Below are 18,604 nucleotides of genomic sequence, written 5' to 3'. Positions count from 1 at the left end.
GACTGATACTTAAAGAGGCAAAGAAAACTAGTATAAAATGTACTGCAGGAGTTCCCGTCATGGCGCAGTGGAAACGCATCCGACTAGGAACCATGAAGTTGTGGGTTGGATCCCTGGCCTTAACTCGATGGGTTAAGGAACCGGCGTTGCCGTGAGTTGTGGTGTAGGTCGAAGATGTGGCTCGGATCTGGCGTTGCTGTGGCTCTGTGACTTCACACTGTCAGCCTCTAGGGAGCACACTGTTCATCTAGAGTCCAAGATAGTTTTCCCATGAACTTCTGAAGTCTTTCTCCTGTACTGTAGTTGATTATCTGCCTCCGTTACATTTATCCCTGCTAAGCTTAACCTCAGGGAGCTGTTGAAGGAACTGAGCCTTCTCTCTGGAACACGGTCTCCTGGTCCTGCTGCTTTTGGTCTTCCACGTCGTCCATGACAAGGTTTACTGGCCTTCGAGCTGCAGAGATGATGCTCAAGGGAAGAGCACGTGCTGGTCCTCTCACGCTCCCCTTCCGGCTGACAGAGATTGGCTTACCAGCTTCAGCTGTGACCAGGCTCCTCAGCTGGTCACCCAGCATCCCTGGGAGATGCTATTACAAGGAACAGGCTAATGTTTTGCTGAAATCAGGAAGTGTCATCGTGAGGTCCTCTAATGTACTAGCCTCATTATTCTATCAATAAGAAGTTAACTTGACTCTTTTTCAGTGAAGCCATGTTGACCGTGGCCACCTCTGCTCTTCTCTGAAAGCATGCAAACCATCTGTTTAGCAGCAGTCCATTCCAAAACTCTGCCAGCAATCCGCACTAGGCTTGCTGGTTACGATTTTTCGGGCTTATCCTCTGCTATCATCTCCGTCTCTTTTTGACTTTTTTCAGCCACGTCCGCAGCAAAATGGAAGCTTCTAGGCCAGGGATCAAATCTGAGCCACAGATGTGGCAATGCCGGATCCTAAGCCCACTATGCCACAGTGGAAACTCCTCTTTTTGACTTTTTAAAGGCCATGTGTGCCTGGTACTCAATTCGGAACTTTTTTCTCCATGGCACTTCATAATCATTTGTATTTAAAGATCACAAATTCTTTCCATTCCCAGATATAGTCCTAATGACTGAAACTCACTTAAAATGTAAGGCCTCTGTATTCATTTATTCCACAAACACTTGCTAAGGACCTACTGGGTGCTCGCGTCTTGCTGAGGACCTGTGTGTGCCCAACACCTGGCTTTGTTCAGTCCCCATTTCTTCGTTCAATGGTTAACGAAGCTAATGCCAGCCCAGCGGCTGACTCTGCTCTGTCTCTGTACAATCAGCTCCAAGAAGTTTACCGTCTCTTCCCTCCTTTTTCTGAATATGGTTTTAAAAGCTCCATGGCTATCATCGGTATTTTATTTTATCATGGGAAGACAGATGTAATATAAAATACGCCATTTAACCATTCTTAGGTGTATAATTCAGTGCCAAGATGTACACACAGAATGCAGTGCAACAGTAACCACTGTTTCCAAAGCTTTTCAACTGCCTCAAATGGAAACTCTGTTCCTTACCTCCAGGCCTTGGTAACTTCTAGTCTATTTTCTGTCTCTATAGATTTACCTATTCTGGATATTTTGTATAAAGAGAATCATACATTTGTGTCTGGCCCTTTGTGTCTGACTTATTTCCATCAGCATAACATTTCTCAGGGTTTATACATACTGTAGTATGTATCAGCAGTTCGTTCTTTTTTTATAGCTAGTAATATTCCTCCGTATGTAGACACCACTTCTGTTTATTCATAATCTGCTGATAGACACCTGGGTTGTTGCCTCCTTTTGGCTACTGAGAATGATGCCACCATGAACACTGGTGTGAAAATATCTGCTTGAATTCCTCTTTTCAGTTCTTTTAGGTATACCTACCAATGCAATTGCTGGATCATATGCTAATTTTATGTTCAACTTTTTTTTTTTTTAATGGCTGCACCTGTGGCATATGGAAGTTCACGGGCCGGGGACTGAATCCAAGTTTTGACTTATGTCACAGCTGTAGCAACACTGGATCCTTTAACCCATTGCACCAGTCCAGGGATAGAACCTGCATAGTAACCAGAGCTAGTGCAGTAGGTTTTTTTAACCTACTGTGCCACAGGGCAAACTCCTTTATGTTTAACTTTTTTTTTTTTTTGTCTTTTCTAGGTCTGTACCTGCGGCACATGGAGGTTTCCAGGCTGGGGGTCGAATCAGAGCCATAGCTGCCGGCCTACACTGGAGTCACAGCAACTTGGGATCTGCACCATGTCTGTGACTTACACCACAGCTCACAGCAATGCCAGATCCCCAACCCACTGAGCAAGGCCAGGGATCAAACCCACAAACTTCATGGTTCCTAGTCGGATTCGTTAACCACTAAGCCATGATGGGAACTCCTATGTTTAACTTTTTGAGTTAATTGTTTTCCACCAAACTATTTGCCATAGTGGGCAAATAGTACCACTTTACATGCCCACAAGCAATGTATGAATGTCCCAATTTTATTTATTTATTTTAAATTAATCTTAAAAGTTTGCTCAAGCTATTCCTTAGTCATTGGCCTTTAACAGATAATTTTTAAAACATCAAAATTCAACAGAGTTTTCTGAAAATCCACCACAATATGCTGTCTTACAGCATCTGGACCTTCATTTCCCACCCCTCCCCACTTCAATTATGAGATGAGCTTTGGAATCTGCATTCCTACCAGGCCCCCCACCTTCTAGTCATGTGCTCTAGTTGTAAACCAGGATAATGGGTGTTTTCATTTCCTATGGCTGCAGTAATTAGCAAAAAGTTAGCGTCTTAAAACGATGCAAAATTATCTTACAATTCTGGAGGTCAGAACTCTGCAAAGGGTCTCACACGGCTAAAATCAAGGTGTTGGAGCTCTTTCCCACCAGAGACTTGAAATTTTTCTTGCGTTTTCCAGCTTTGGGGCTGCTACAGTCCTTGGCTCGTGGCCCTTTCTCCACCTTCAAAGCCAGTGATGGACATCTGAGTCTTCCTCATATCCCATCCCATCCCATCCTGTCACTCAGACACTGACTCTTCCTACCTCCTCCTTCCACTTTTAAGGACCCTTGTGATTACACTGGGCCCACCCAGATAATCCAGGATAACACTGCGATCTCAAGAGCAGCTGATGAGCAACACCAACTTCATCTATGACTTTTAAGTGCCTTTTGCCATGTAAGTGACATATTCACAGGTCCTGAGAATATGACAGGGACATGTTTGGGGGCATTTATTCTGCCTAACATAACCACAGTAATCCCTTCTTCATGAGGCTGTTTGAAGGGTTATTTGTATTTCTAAGTCTCTCCATTCCTTGAAATAGAGTCCTAAAGATTGAACTCATCTAAAAGGTCTCTCTAGGGGGTAGGGGGCCCTTGGATGGGGGAAGGGTAGTTGGATGAAAGCGGTTAAATGGTATAAACCTAAATAAGTACTAGGGACAGAATGTGCAGTGTGATGAATGTAATTAACCCTGCTGAACATTATGGATGAAAGCTGTCAAGAGTGGATGCTGGGAGTTTCCATCACAAATTTGTTTCTTTTCCTTTTCTTCTTTTTTAATTTATTTGAAAATTAAATACTAATTTAATTCTTTTCCTTTTCTTCTTTTTTAATTTATTTGAAAATTAAATACTAATTTTCAAATAAATTAATTAAAATTAGTTAAATATTAATTTTTGCAGCAGCTCGAAGTGGAATTTCAGTTCCCAGACCAGGGATCGAACCCTGGGCCGCAGTGGTGAAAACGCTGAATCCTAACCACTAGGCCACCAGGGAACTCTTGTATTTTGAATCTATATGAGACAATGGATGTTTATTAAACTTAATGGAGTAATTATTTCATGATGTTGTAAGTCAAATCATTATGCTATATGTCTTAAATTTACACAGTGCTGTACGTCAATTACAGCCCAATAAAACTTGAAGAAAAAATAAGAGGTCTCTCCTTTAGTATACTTTAACAAGTACCCACTAAAATAAGTTAATGAAATAAAGCCTATAAAGTACTTAAGAGTCTGGGTACCCAGGAAGCACTCACTCAAGCACTCAGTGATGTTACCCATTATCACTTTATGATACCCTTTTTTTTTTTTTTTGCTTTTTAGGGCCACATCTGCAGCATATGGAAGTTCCCAGCTTAGGAGTCTAATTGGAGCTGTAGCTGCCAGCCTACACCACAGCCACTGCAACGTCAGATCCGAGCCACATCTGTGACCTACACCACAGTTCACGGCAATGCCGGATCCTTAACCCACTGAGCAAGGCCAGGGATCGAACCTGAAACCTCGTGGTTCCTAGTCGGACTCTTCTCTGCTGCGCCACAACAGGAACTCCACTTTATGATACTCTTAATGTTATAATCTCTTTAGGCAATACGGATGCAGTCACAAGAATCTGCTTCTGAGTCTGAACATTCTGAGATCTGTCTTCCTAAAACCCAGACAAACACTGCTTTCTTTTCATAACTGTCAAGTCCCACACAGCCTCCCCATCACCAACCTGTCTTCGTGTTAAAGCAGAAGTAGAATTAGAGGGTGCCAGCTCCCCTCACCACTTCCCTACCTGCTGGGAGAGAAACCACCATGGGCCAGTGAGGGACCCACCACACTGCGTGGTTTTAACAGTGGAGGCGAGGTTCCCATCATGGGGTCTGTAGTCCTTGTCCGGCTCCATCCTTTTTTGCTCCTCCTTCCTGAGAGTCTGCGGCCTGAGTCCCAAATGCTCTTGGCGTGGTTCTCTGCTCTTGATCCGACACAAAGCTTTCTAGCCGGTCCCCAATGCCAGCCTCCCAGAACATGCCAGCTCCAGAGGAAGACAGTTTCCACTTAACACAGACGCCATCCTCCATCGGGGCCGCACCCTCTACAGAAGAGGCTGGCTTCACAGGCAGCTGGAATTTGTTTAATGTCACTAAGTGAAGTGGGTGAACACAGGGCCAGTGAAACCCCGAGGCTTATTTCTTCTTCATCTTCTTTTTTTTGTCCCCGAGGCTTATTTCTAAGCAGCTTCCTTAATATTACAGATCATGAAGTTAACTTGGACTTTTTGTTTTCTCAATGACAGAAGTATTGTCTTTTATTGTATTTGGCTCTCAGTTTTTATATTTATATATATATATATTTTTTCCTATCTCAAATCTTGCTTAAAACTCTCAGTCAGGTCACGCTGGAATCTTGTCCGACACTCATACTCATTTCACGCCCTGCGCTCTAGTCCTTGTTGGGACTGGAGCCCAAGTCCCCCTTGACGCCGTGCCTCTGCCCCATGGTCTGCAGGCCTGGGGTCGGAGGAGTGGAGATACCAAGGTCTTTGGGTCCAGAACAACGAGTGGGTCTGGGGTTCAGCCTGCTGTCAGAGAGGCTGGACTGTGCTGGTCACAAGGACACCCCAGAGCTGGATGGAGTTGAGTGGAGCAGAAGTTGGGGCTGGAGCAGGGATGAGCCTGACCAGCCGGAGAGTGCCTGCTTTGGGCCTGGGGGTGGCAGGGGTGAGGGGGGATGTGGCTAAGCAAGCCCCCTTTCAGTCTCTCTGCTCCAGTTTGGGAAGAGGTGACCCACCAGTACTCACTCTGTCCTCAATCCAGACCTTCAAGTTCTTTTTTTTTTGTTTTTCTAAGGGTTCCCAGGCTAGGGGTCCAATTGGAGCTGTAGCCGCCAGTCTACGCCAGAGCCACAGCAACGTGGGATCCGAGCTGCGTCTGCGACCCCCACCACAGCTCACGGCAATGTTGGATCCCAATCCACTGAGCAAAGCCAGGGATCGAACCTGCCACCTCATGGTTCCTAGCCAGATTCCTTAACCACTGAGCCACGACGGGAACTCCCAGAGCTTCAAGTTCTTTAACAAACATCTTCAGGCTTCTCTGCAAAGCCTCATTCCTCCTAACAGGGAAGGCAAAGCTGAATTGAGTGGCTCTAGCACCGGCTGCAGGAATATCCCCTTGGGTGTGTCATCATGTTTGTGCCTCTCATGCCCAAGGTGGAGGAATAGGAGACCCCCCCAGCTGTCACCCCAGTCCCACCCTTCTGAGAGCACACCCAGGCCCCCTCCTACACACCACTGGTGCACTGAGCTCACCCTGTCCATCTCTGGCCACCTCCAGCAGGACAACCTCCCACCTGCTGCATGGCTGGTGGGGGAAGCCTCCTCTCCCCTCTTGAAAGGCTGGGCCCCCTCCTCCCTGCATCAGCTCTTGACCACAATTTCCTTCTGTCACCTCAGAAATCGCAGTTTCTTCCTGGCACCCTCCTGAGTTCTCTCTTTCATCTGAGAACAGTGCAGCCCTGCTAATAAATCAACCAGCAGGAGGGAGGAGACTACCTCCAGCCCTTTCATCTTCTCTGGCCCTGAAAAAGCAGTTCTCACCTGGGAAGGTACAACTGGCCATCCCTGCAGCCTGTGCTGAGCGCTTGCTTTTCTGCCCTAAGTTCCAGTTCTCAGATCTTCAGACAAAGGTAACAGTCTCTCCTGGCTCTCTCTGAAAATTCCCCAGCAAAACTGCAGCAACTGCATGCGTTACAGACTGTTTACGTTGTTCCTGGGTCAAGGGTGTGCCCGGGAAGGCAGCTTCATGATATACTATGCAGTGGCATGCCCATTTAGCCCGAATCTTTTATTACCTACAGTCTCTCACTATGAACCATGCCAGGTGACTACCTGACTCTGTATCCTCGACAACATTAAGAAGTTGGGAATACTATGAATTTGGCCACTTTTTGGCTTGGTCATTGATTTTACACAGGAATTCAAGGCTCTCTATGTTTATTTTACCGTTCAAGAGACTATGGACAAAAACACCAATATACGTACATGATGAATAATGATACTGAAAATGGCACAAGTACAATTTGGACTCCCTAAGTAAGGGCCGCAAGAGAAAAGAAAAACACAGTGGTTAAAAGTTAAGTGAATGAGGCACAGTGACTCTGACAGTGAAAGTCAGGGTGAGAGAAAGAAACTCAGAGTATTTTATTTTACGGATGACAGTTGGGTTCATTTTCGCAAAAAGCCCTGTACTTAAAATAGGAATACAAGCTGACCGCATAAAAACTATTTTGCGGGAGAGCTCAGTCTTGCCACTCTGAAGCCATCGAATAGCTATAAAATAATGTTCTCTAGTCAAGTGAGGTTTAAAAAGTATAAACGTCTAGAAAACAAGTCTTTAAACACTGTAATTCTTAGAGTTAGTGGTGGTAGAGTGGTAGTACAGTGTATTTTACTCCAAATTATAGCCATGCTGGGCCTTAATCACATCATGAGTCTAACTTTTTAGCAGCTTTCATTTGATGTAGATGGGAGAGGATCGGGGCGGGGGGGCACAGGATCTTCTGTAAATCAGGAGGAGATCAAAACAGTGGTCTGTGGCAGAAACTCTGCCCTGGGATGTGTCTCTAACTCCCATTCAAGGGAGACTATGATCCAGAGCACAGGTCAGCGGAGGGAGCCACCCCAGGGGGTACCAGAGCATCAGGGGACCCCGAGAGGTCCTGAAGCCCTGTTCCCAGCATGGCCGTGGGGCTACCACGAACAGACTTAACCATTCAATCCCAAGCAATGCTGGCAATGAGAATTCATATCTACCTGTCATCAGGACAGTTTTAATACCAAGGTCACCTACACTTCAATCATAATTTTCATTTCATAGCACTTTCCAAAACAGCAGCTCTTTGCTGGAGAAACACATGCTCCAGACGTAAGCAGGTCCAGGACTCTGAATCAGTGCCCAGGATGAATCTGTTGACAAAGTTGTGATTCGTCTTTCTTTCTTTCTTAAATTAAAATATAGTTGATTTACAATGTTGGGCCAATTTCTGCATACAACGGAATACTACTCAGCTATAAAAAAAGAACAAATAATCCCACTTGTAGCAACATGGATGCAACTAGAGATTCTCATACCAAGGGACATAAGTCAGAAAGAGAAAGACAAATACCATATATGATTCCCCTTTCTGCAACGAAAATCATCAGAGAGACAAGCCCGACTTCAGGTGCAGATGTGGAGAGATATTTACTGACCAGAGCACACCAAAACCCAACAAAGCAGAAAAAGGCAGAAACAAACAACAAAAAAACAAATGAAATACTCAACAGTTTTCCTGTGCAAAGTTTCATAATAAAAGTGTATATATTTCAGTATTATTAAAATTTCCGTTTAAGTTAGCCTAAAAATCTCACCAAGCCTTTGGCTGCCTTTAGAAAGTGCTGTTCAGACTTCTTTGGATGATTCTGGTTGGAGTGGGGTGGAAAGAGCAGTCTGTTCAGGAGGGTTACATGTGATCCCATTCATCTTTTTTTTTTTCTTTTTAGGGCCGCACCCAAGACATATGGAAATTCCCAGACTAGGAGTCAAATTGGAGCTGCAGCTGCCAGCATACACCACAGCCACAGTAATGCCAGATCTGAACCACGTCTGTGACCTACACCACAGCTCATCGGATCCTTATCCCACTGAGTGAAGCCAGGGATTGAACCCGCATACTCATGAATACCAGTTGGGTTCTTAACCCACTAAGCCACAATAGTAACACCAGATCCTGTTCAGCTGGACAGTGGGCTTGACCCTGTGAGGTCTGGCCATTCAAAGAGTTCCCTCCTTCCTTCCCCGGGGGAACCACCCCTCCTGCAGCAGGGAGAACGGAAGCTGCTCTTGTTAGCATGTACCTGCCATTCCTGGTGTCGTGCTGCCGCATGTTCTTGATAAAATGAATCTTCTTAAAGTTCTTTGGTCTGGGGGAACCTGAGAGAGTTCGACATCTGAAAAATAAAGCCATTTCGAAAAACACAGTCAGTTGCCTGGACAGCTGAGACATCTCCACACAAAGACAGGAAGGAAAGACCGGGCAAATGGTCTGAGTCACCCCAAGGATAACGAGGATGATACAACATGGCTGGAAGCAAGGAAGCTTTTAAAGAAAAGCAAAAAAACGCAATGACGGACAACTTCCTTGATAATCCTGATAATAATTTATATGGGTCTCTGAAGCGTCAGCTCATGAAAATGGTTTTCCTCTAGATACAATAACATAACCTACATGCATTCCAAAGATATTATTCGTTCTTGTCATCTTAAAAAGAATCCTCCTGTATCCACACAGGTACTGGGAAGAGAAAACTGTAAATTTAAAGAATTCAGAGGGGGAGAAAACACTGGAAAAAATTCAGTTTAAAAACATCCCTGAGTCATTTTTCTTCAGTAGCAGGACTCCGGCCTGAACTACCTGGACAGTTTCCTCAGTTCTCAACCCGGCTATGCATGGAAGTCGCAGCTTTACTTTGAATGGGACTCAGAGACCCAGCTAATGGCTGTCTTTGTCTTCTTTTTTTTAAAGATAAATTTTATTTTATTTTTAAAAATTTATTTATTATTATTATTATTATTTTGTCTTTTCTAGGGCCGTACCTGCGGCATATGGAAGTTCCCAGGCTAGGGGTCTAATCGGAGCTGTAGCTGTCAGCCTACGCCACAGCCACAGCAATGCCAGATCTGAGCCATGTCTTCAACCTACACCACAGCTCATGGCAGCGCCGGATCCTTAACCCATTGAACGAGGCCAGGGATTGAACCCACAACGTCATGGTTCCTAGTCAGATTCGTTAACCACTAAGCCATGACGGGAACTCCAATGGGATCAGTGGCATCTCTGCAGCACCAGGACTCGGGTTCAGTCTGTGGCCAGGCACAGCAGGTTAAGGATCCGGCAAAGTCACAGCTGCAACCTATGATGGCAAAGTCATAGGTTGCAACTGAAGCTCAAATCTGATCCTTGGCCTAGGAACTCCATATGCTGTGGGGAGGCCAAAAAAGAAAAAAAAATGACTTGGATTCAAATTAATTTTTCCTAGAATATTTGACATACACTTGCACTATAGGAGGACTAAACAGGTTACAGGCTGAAAAGATCTTATTTGTGTATATATTTCTCAGAATTATCTGGCCAATTCTAAGAAAAACACAGGCAATCACAACTAGGAAAAAGCAAAAATCCCAACAAATGAGAATCTGAAGTTTGGTCTTGTCTTGAGAAAGGGAGCAAGCACTTTTCCACCTGGGTTTCTGCTACTTACATTTTTTGTTTACTTAAACCTTTCTGGCCACGAACCCCCAAGGGCTGGTTCCTGCCAGTGGATGTGGATGCCTGAAGCCTGATGCTTCAGAGAGTGAGTTCTTGAGAAGGAGTCCCTGGCTTCCCAAAGCCACACTGAGGTCTGGGCAGGGCCATCACTTGAATTCAATCAGTTCTGAATTTTGAGGCTTCAGGTAAGAGAGTAACAAGATTAACTCAACGAGGAGGTACAGCTGAGGGCAGGCTGGGTGTGGGGCAAATTGGGGGCAAAGGATTAAGGAATGGGCAGCATCACAGACCTGCCTGGCAACTCCAATCTTCACCCTTCACAAAGGCCTCCCACTCAAGGGAAATTGGGGGCTAGCCCTGGTCTAGACCTCAGGGTGTACATCCCCTGCCCCCAACCCCCTCACCTACCCTTTAGAAAGAGCCAGTCATCCTAGAAGCTTTTTCCCAGAGAATGCTAATTTTTTTTTTTGCTTTTTAGGGCCGCACATGCAGCATATGGAGGTTCCCATGCTAGGGGTCGAACTGGAGATGTAGCTTTGGACCTACACCACAGCCATAGCAACGCCAGATCCGAGCCACATCTATGACTCCATCACAGCTTGCAGCAATACCATATCTTTAACCCACTGAGCAAGGCCGGGTGTTGAACCTGAATCCTCATGGATACTAGTTGGGTTCTTAACCCTCTGAGCCACAACAGGAACTCCCCACATGTAAGTATTCACACACGTGTTTCAAATGTTGTGATCATTAAGAGCTTTGACTAAAAAGGATGCAAATTTTGTTACTATTTGCCTCCTCTATTCTCTTTCTCTCTCTCTCTTTTTTTTTTTTTTGGTCTTTTTAGGGCCACACCAATGGCATACGGAGGTTGCCAGGCTAGGGGGTCTAATCGACGCTACAGCCACTGGCCTACGCCAGATCCAAGCCACATCTGCAACCTACACCACGGCTCATGGTAACACTGGATCCTTAACCCACGGAGCAAGGCCAGGGATCCAACCTGTGTCCTCATGGATGCTAGTCGATTTGTTTCCACTGAGCCATGATGGGAACTTCTGCCTCCTCTGTTTTTAAACCTGCAGCACTTATTAAGGACCCTGAATCCTTGGTTTTAAATAGAGCCCTGCCTGAGGACATTTCATAGATGCTTCCTGGGGACCTCAGAAAGGGTTTGAATAGAGAACAGCACCCACCAATCCCCTTCCCCCGCTTGAAGCTTCTAAACCCAGATTTAGCCTTCTTGGGGTCCAAGGGGATACAGCCTCACTCTGCCTTTTGGGGGCAGCTCTCTGCAAGCAGACCCAGCATCCCAAACTGCCTCAGGTCTACCTCCAGACTGCAGACCACCTAAGGTCCCCAATATAGTAGAAGGTTCTAGAAATATGCAGTCACTGGAGAGAGGAGAAACTTTAAAGGCATGAAGGTGTGGTTTCCACTGGTTTCTGGACAGGGCCAAGTGTTCAGAAGTGTCTTCACACCCTCACCCCACTTCCCCCCAACTGCAGAGCTTCCTGGGTCTGCCAGTCTGAGGGTCATGGGCCAAGAGTTAGACTGTGAGGATAACTTCCTATGATCCTGAGCTGTTCCCTGCCTCCATACCTGCAGAGAGAGGTGCTGTTGCCCTCTGGTTTGGGCACAAAATCTCCCAACCTGCTGCTGAAACCGGAAGTCGGCAAAAGGGGCACAGGTGGCTGTAGGCACCAGTAATTACTTAATGGTACAGCAGCGCGCACCCATCCACCCAGACATGCTGGAAACTGGGGCAGCAGGTGGTGACAGCTGCCACATTTGCTGCAGCTTAACTGAGGTTTTTCTGGACACCAAACAGAGACATCCTATGTCTTTAACTTCTAGGATACCAGGTAACCACCAGGCAAAGTGGAAAACTCCCCAGTGTAAAACCCTCGCACTGCAAATGCTCATTTCTGCGAGTTCAAGGTGGACACACAGAAACTAACTTACAAAGTGTGATGTGCAAGAGAAAAGACTTTACAAAAGATAACGGAGGAGCTTTATTTCATTATCAGCACCCGATACTAACTGCAACAACAGCAAGCTGTTTGTTGTCCTGCACTTTTTGTTTATTTTGTCTTTTTGTCTTTTCTAGGGCCGCACCCATGGCATATGGAGGTTCCCAGGCTAGGGGTCTAAGCGGAGCTGTTGCTGCCGGCCTACACCACAGCCACAGAAACACCAGATCCGAGCTGCGTCTGCGACCTACACCACAGCTCATGGCAACGCTGGATCCTTAACCCACTGAGCAAGGCCAGGGATAGAACCCGCAACCTCATGGTTCCTAGTCGGATTGGTTAACCACTGTGCCATGACGGGAACTCCCTGTGCTGCATTTTTTTAAAGCATTTGGCTACCACCACCTCCATCTAAGAAACGCTTTAAGAGAACTGTGGCATTAGCAACAATTGCCAAGGAAACTGGAAAGGCTAAGCACTCAGGTTGTGGCAGGTTAAGCAAAGGAGGAATTCATTTCAAAGCTGCCTGCACTAACGTGTAAATATCCATTTAAAGCCATACATTTTCAGTGACGCAAAATTAAATTAGGATAGAATTAAATTAAAAACTAATTTAATGAAAGATTAGCTCTTTCCTGTTAGCACTGATTACAGGATACACTTAATTATGCAAAAGGTTTTTAATAGATGCCTTGGAGCAGTATGTTCTATGTGCTGCGTTTAAAAGCAAGTTGGGCTAATAGTCTTCCGCTCCCACAGTTCACAACACACTTCGGTGTCATGATGGTATATTCAATTCACAGAACTGGGGAGCTGAAAAGACCTCAGAGATCAGCTGATTTGCCCCTCCCACCCTACAGGTGGGAAAACCAAGGCCCCAGAACAGGGAAGTGAATTTCCAAAGCCACGGAACCAGGTAGAAGAATGAGGCCAAGAATTCAAGTCCCCTGACTCCCAAACCAACACCCCTTCTGCTACTTTTATTCCTTAGGAAAGTTCGTTTCTAAGTAAATATCAGGATTTTTATGAAAGTAGAGTCGATTTACAACATTGTGGTCGTTTCTGGCGTACAGCCAGATGATCCCACTATACATGTCTACACACGCATATTCTGTTTCATTATGATTTAATGTATTACAGGATATTGAATATAGTTCCTTGTGCTATGCAGCAGGACCTTGTTGTTTATTTTATTTTTTAAATTTTTATTTATTTATTTAGCCTTTTTTTGCCTTTTCTAGCGCCACTCCTGTGGCATATGGAGGTTCCCAGGCTAGGGGTCTAATCGGAGCTGTGGCCACCGGCCTACGCCAGAGCCACAGCAATGTGGGATCCGAGCTGCGTCTGTGACCTACACCACAGCTCACGGCAACACCGGATCCTTAACCCACTGCAACCTTATGGTTCCTAGTCAGATTCGTTAACCACTGCACCACGACAGGAACTCCTTGTTTATTTTTTTCTTTTATTTTTTTTAGGACCACACCCGTGGCACATGGAAGTTCCTAGTCCAGGAGTCAAATCAGAGCTACAGCTGCTGGCCTACACCACAGCCACAGCAACTCAGGATCTGAGCACATCTGCAACCTACACCACCGCTCATGGGACGGCGGATCCTTAACTCACTGAGTAAGGCTAGGGATCGAACCCTCACCCTCATGGATACTAGTCGGGGTCGTTATCACTGAGCCATGATGGAAACTCCCTGTTGTTTATTTCATATACAGTAGTTCCCCAAATTCCTAATTTATTCCTCCCCACCCCCTTTCCCCTTAGGTAACCATAAGCTTGTTTTGTGAGTGTGTTTCTTCTGCAGTATCATAAATTTTTTTTCGAGTTTTTTAAAGTATCACAATTTTTTAGTAAGAAAAAGCTCATTAAGGAAAATGAAGACTTCTTCAACTGCTCAACTCCCTTGATTCCTGACTTCTTTTTTTGGCCCCGCAGCACATGGAGTTTTCAGGCCAGGAACTGAATCTGAGCCACTGTTTTGACCTATGCTGCACCTGTGGCAATGCCAGATCCTTCAACCCAATGTCCTGGGCCAGGGACTGAACCTGTGTCCTGGTGCTGCAGAGACACCACTGATCCCACTGTGCCACAGCAGGAACTCCCTGACTTCTTTTTTAAACTTTAAGTTTACATGAGATTTGTTGGAAATTAAGTAGAGTGTTCTCTAAGTAGGGGTCAGATAAAGCTATGGTCAAGACAGATAAGTTGTTTTTCTCTCTGCTCATTTGGGCTGAAGGGTAGAGGGCAGAGGACCAGCCTGGGTGGATAACCGAGAGGAGGGCACAGGGGTGATCGGGCACTTGACCAGGAACACAGCACCCAGCTCCTCCTCCGGCCCCCCTTCACCACCTGGAATCCCTGAGGCGGTAACATTTTTTTTAAACCTGGTTTCCTTGGTCACAGCTACCACACTGCTTCAATGACCATGGCCCCTCCCAGACTCTCCAAACACCACGGTCTTTGCAGATCTGTTCCCTGATGGGCCTCAATTGTGTTTAAGTGCCAAAGCCACTCTGTGCCACATGAGCACGTTTCTCTCCCATAATCGCTGATTATTTAGGGGCTGTTAGAACTGCACTTGCACCCGGGCTACGTGGACCACACAGCCACACACCACGCAGCCTAAGATGGTCCCAGAGGCTATGGCCATTTTCAACACTTCAGAAATGGAAATTGGACCCTCTGGCCTTGACTGCCTCTTTGGTTTTTGTTTGTTTGTTTGCTTGCTTGCTTTTTAGGCCCGCACCCTCGGTATATGGAAGTTCCCAGGTTAGGGCTCAAATCGGAGTTACAGTCGCTGGTCTACGCCACAGCCACAGCAATGCTGGATCCAGGTCGAGTCTGCAACCTATACCACAGCTCACGGCAATGCTGGATCCTTAACCCACTGAGAGAGGCCAGGGATCAAACCCACATCGTCATGGATCCTAGTCTGGTTTGTTACCCGCTGAGCCACAAAGGGAACTCCCCCGACAGTCTCTTTGAAATGAGATCGGTGACCAGATGCACAGTCACTGATGCTTTCGAGCAGATAGCAGGCGTCTCTATGCTCCACCCTTCATCCAGGTGCTCTGTGGCCATGACCTGTGACCTAGGGGTGAAGCTCCAGGCTGGGAAGGTGCTGGCTCCAGGACAAGATGCCTCCCTCCACATCAGCACCCTCCAAGGCTCAAAGAGAGAGCCCAGGCACTGGCGAGGGCTGGCCAGCGGTCAAAGCACCAGGGGTGCAGATGTGGGTTCCCAGAGAAGCTGGTGCGAAGGGATGAGAGGCCCTCCCTTGGTGCCCCCTGCAGCCTGCCATACATCCCTGTGAAGTCATGGGGAGGAGTCCTCACATTGGCAAGTCCGGCTGGGGCTGCAGTGAGGACTAAGGAAGATGCCAGGGAGACGGAGGTGCAGGATTAGAGGAATGAGAAATGCAGCGAGAGGCACCACCCAGCTCAGCAATTGCGGTCACCCCAAAAAGATGCCTTGAAAGCACTTTTCTAACCCAGAGGGAGAAATGGACTGCTTTCAGCCCCAAAGGAGAACTCCTGGCTGTTCTAATTGAGTTTTCCAGCAACTAGTGCTGGAGGAACATTGCAGGCATCTGCTAATGAAGTGAGGGGCTATACTGACTGTGTCACCACCGAGGGAAGGCAGGGGCAATGCTGCTGCTTCTTCATCAAGAAGCAGGGGTTTTGTTTTGTTTGTTTGTTTTTTGTTTTTGTTTTTTGTCTTTTCTTGGGCACCTGCAGCATGTGGAGGTTCCCAGGCTAGGGGTCTAATTGGAGCTATAGCTGCTGGCCTACACTAGAGTGAGAGCAACGCAGGATCTTAGCCACATCTTTGATCTACACCACAGCTCATGGCAACGCCAGATCCTTAACCCACTGAGCGAGGCCAGGGATCGAACCCGCAACCTCATGGTTCCTAGTCAGGTTCGTTAACCACTGCGCCACGCTGAGAACTCCAAGCAGCAGTTTTAAAATGCAAGGGTAATAGCACTTGAATTCACATGCAAACCGGGTTATTCTGATACATGATTGGGATTTCATAGTATCCTAGTTCTAATGTTTCAGAGGGTTGGAGTTTCCAAACCGAGGTTGGAGAGAGCAGATCATTGTTTTTATTTATTTACTTTTTTTTTTTTGTCTTTTTAGGGCTGCACCTTTGGCATATGGAGGTCCCCAGGCTAGGGGTCCAACTGGAGCTATACCACTAGCCTCCTCCACAGCCACAGCAACTCAGGATCCTAGCCACATATTCAACCTACACCACAGCTCATGGCAATGCTGGAGCCTTAACCCACCAAACAGGGCCAGGGATGGAACCCTAGTCCTCATGGATAATAGTGGAGTTTGTTAGCTCTGAGCCACAGAGGGAATTCCCAGATCATCATTCTTAAAATTTAATTTTGTAGATCAAGAACTTATAAAAAAAAATCAAACTTTTGGTTGCACCTTGTATTGCAGGCCATTCACATCCACATAAATGCAATCCCAAAACTTACCTCCGTAGAGGGGCGTTCTCCTCAATGTCTTCCAGGGTCTCCAAGGACGATCTCTGGGAGATGAGACGACGTCTGCAGAGAGAGGGAAGAAGTCTAGGAGTTAAAACTGTATTGTGGAAATGGATCAGTCATTTCTGTAAATCTAAAGCTGTTCTAAAAAATAAAGACCATCTGATCAAAAATCAGACAAAAGGTGTCTTTAAGAGGCTGCCATATTCCCAGCCAGTATTCTGAACCCCAAGCCCATCTTGCCTTTTGCTGAATCCTGAGTTTTCTCCCCGGTCCTAGGGCTGTTTGGTGATGATCAGGAGAGTGACGGAGGCTTTTTATCCTGCGGCTTCCTCTTTTGCACTTTTTCTAGAGCACTCGCTAATATGGTTAAGTATTCAGATATCAGTGATCTGAACCAGGTGAGCTGATAAATACTAAATTTGAAAACCCTATTAAATACAATCTAAAAATTATTAGGAGACCATAAAACATGTACAGTCTCTAGAGGACCATGATTTCAAAAGGAGCTAGAAACAAGGAAGACATTATTCCCCTGGGAGAGTTTCTTAGAGACCAGTGAGAATATATATCAGGGCACAATTAGGCAAAACATGAACTCTTCCCAGCTGCTGAAGAATTGAAAACCACCTGCTAAAACCTCCTTACTCTAGTTTCTTTTGCCAGATTGAAATATGAATAGTTCCTAGTTAATTAAGAAAATCTGATACAGGGACCACATGGGGTGGTTCTTGGTAAATTTACAGTTGATCTCTTTGAACAAGGACCATCATTTCATTGCAAATGAATTGGCTGAGGAGTTGGAGTGGATAAGAAAAAAAAAAAAATCCAAGCCTTTATCTTGGAAAAATGAGACTAAAATTAGAAAGATATGCCTATTTTGCATTCATTTGACAACATTTAGGTCAAGAATATGCAATGAAAACCATGTTCTAAAAAATGAACGTTTTTTGCTCCTGTGTGTAGTCTTTCTGACCATCTGCACTGATAACCTTTTTGCTTCATGCTTTATTTTTAATAAGACAATCAGAAAGGTCATTTTTGCAAACTACTTGAGGGCTTCATTGATTTTCTCAGAGCCTATCTTCCTCTTTTGATATTCCAGTCCTTTCTAAAATACTCAGCATACACATCCCTGCTTTTCTCTCCAATGACCCTCGTTTGTCCACAATCAAGAACCAAGAGTTGTATCACCTTCAGTGTCCTCATGACATGCCAGACCTTTTGCAAGATCTGTAGTTTCACTCTGCAATGAATTTAACACTGAAGTTCCATTTCCATAATGTTGCTAGATTTCCAACCATCAGCCAGTCTGGAGGCAAGAGCTATGGGGAGATACCGGTCTTACCTCAGGGGGTGGGGAACTGATTTTATAAGTAGGGATTTGAGAGGTGGCCAATTCATTAGAAAGCAGGACCTGCCTGTGCAGGTCCCCTGTCAGTGCTAGGATTTGTTTGCGCTTTTTTTTTTTTTTTTCGGTCTTTTCTTGGGCCGCAACCACGGCATATGGAGGTTCCCAGGCTAGGGGTCGAATCAGAGCTGTAACCACCGGCCTATGCCAGAGCCACAGCAACGCAGGATCCGAGCTGCATCTGTAACCTACACCACAGCTCACGGCAATGCTGGATCCTTGACCCACTGAGCGAGGCCAGGGATCAAACCTGCAACCTCACGATTCCTAGTCAGATTCGTTAACCACTGTGCCACGATGGGAACTCCTGTGCTTTTTTTAATTAAATTTTTTTTTTTTCTATTTAGGGCTGTACCTGTGGCATATGGAAGTTCCCAGGATAGGTGCTCAACTGAAGCTGCAGCTGCTGGTCTATACCATAGCCACAGCAATGCTGGATTCGAGCCACATCTGTGACCTTGAATCAACGTTGGATCCTTAACCCACTGAGCAAGGCCAGGGATCGAACCCGCATCCTCATGGACACTAGTTGGGTTCTTAATGGGCTGAGACACAACAGGAACGCCTAGGATTTGTTTTTTTAAAAGCCAGTACATTTAATATTCTCTTC

General features: G+C 45.8%; 1 protein-coding gene across 2 annotated transcripts in view; it reads right to left on the bottom strand.

Moving 5' to 3' along the window:
* The window catches only part of CABLES1 (Cdk5 and Abl enzyme substrate 1), a 110,528-nt gene that overhangs the window by 51,118 nt on the left and 40,806 nt on the right, over positions 1-18,604 (bottom strand). For both annotated transcript variants that reach the window (XM_047793915.1, XM_047793916.1), the window contains exons 2-3: positions 16,575-16,646; positions 8,686-8,778 (exon numbers count right to left, since the gene is read on the bottom strand). In XM_047793915.1, the coding sequence (XP_047649871.1) occupies positions 8,686-8,778; positions 16,575-16,646 (165 nt within the window). The remainder of the gene's footprint in view (positions 1-8,685; positions 8,779-16,574; positions 16,647-18,604) is intronic.

This window comes from Phacochoerus africanus, chromosome 8 (assembly GCF_016906955.1).
Source record: "Phacochoerus africanus isolate WHEZ1 chromosome 8, ROS_Pafr_v1, whole genome shotgun sequence".
NCBI lineage: Eukaryota > Metazoa > Chordata > Mammalia > Artiodactyla > Suidae > Phacochoerus > Phacochoerus africanus.
Note: the sequence above shows the minus strand (reverse complement) of the source record. Positions and strands in the feature narration are given on the sequence as shown.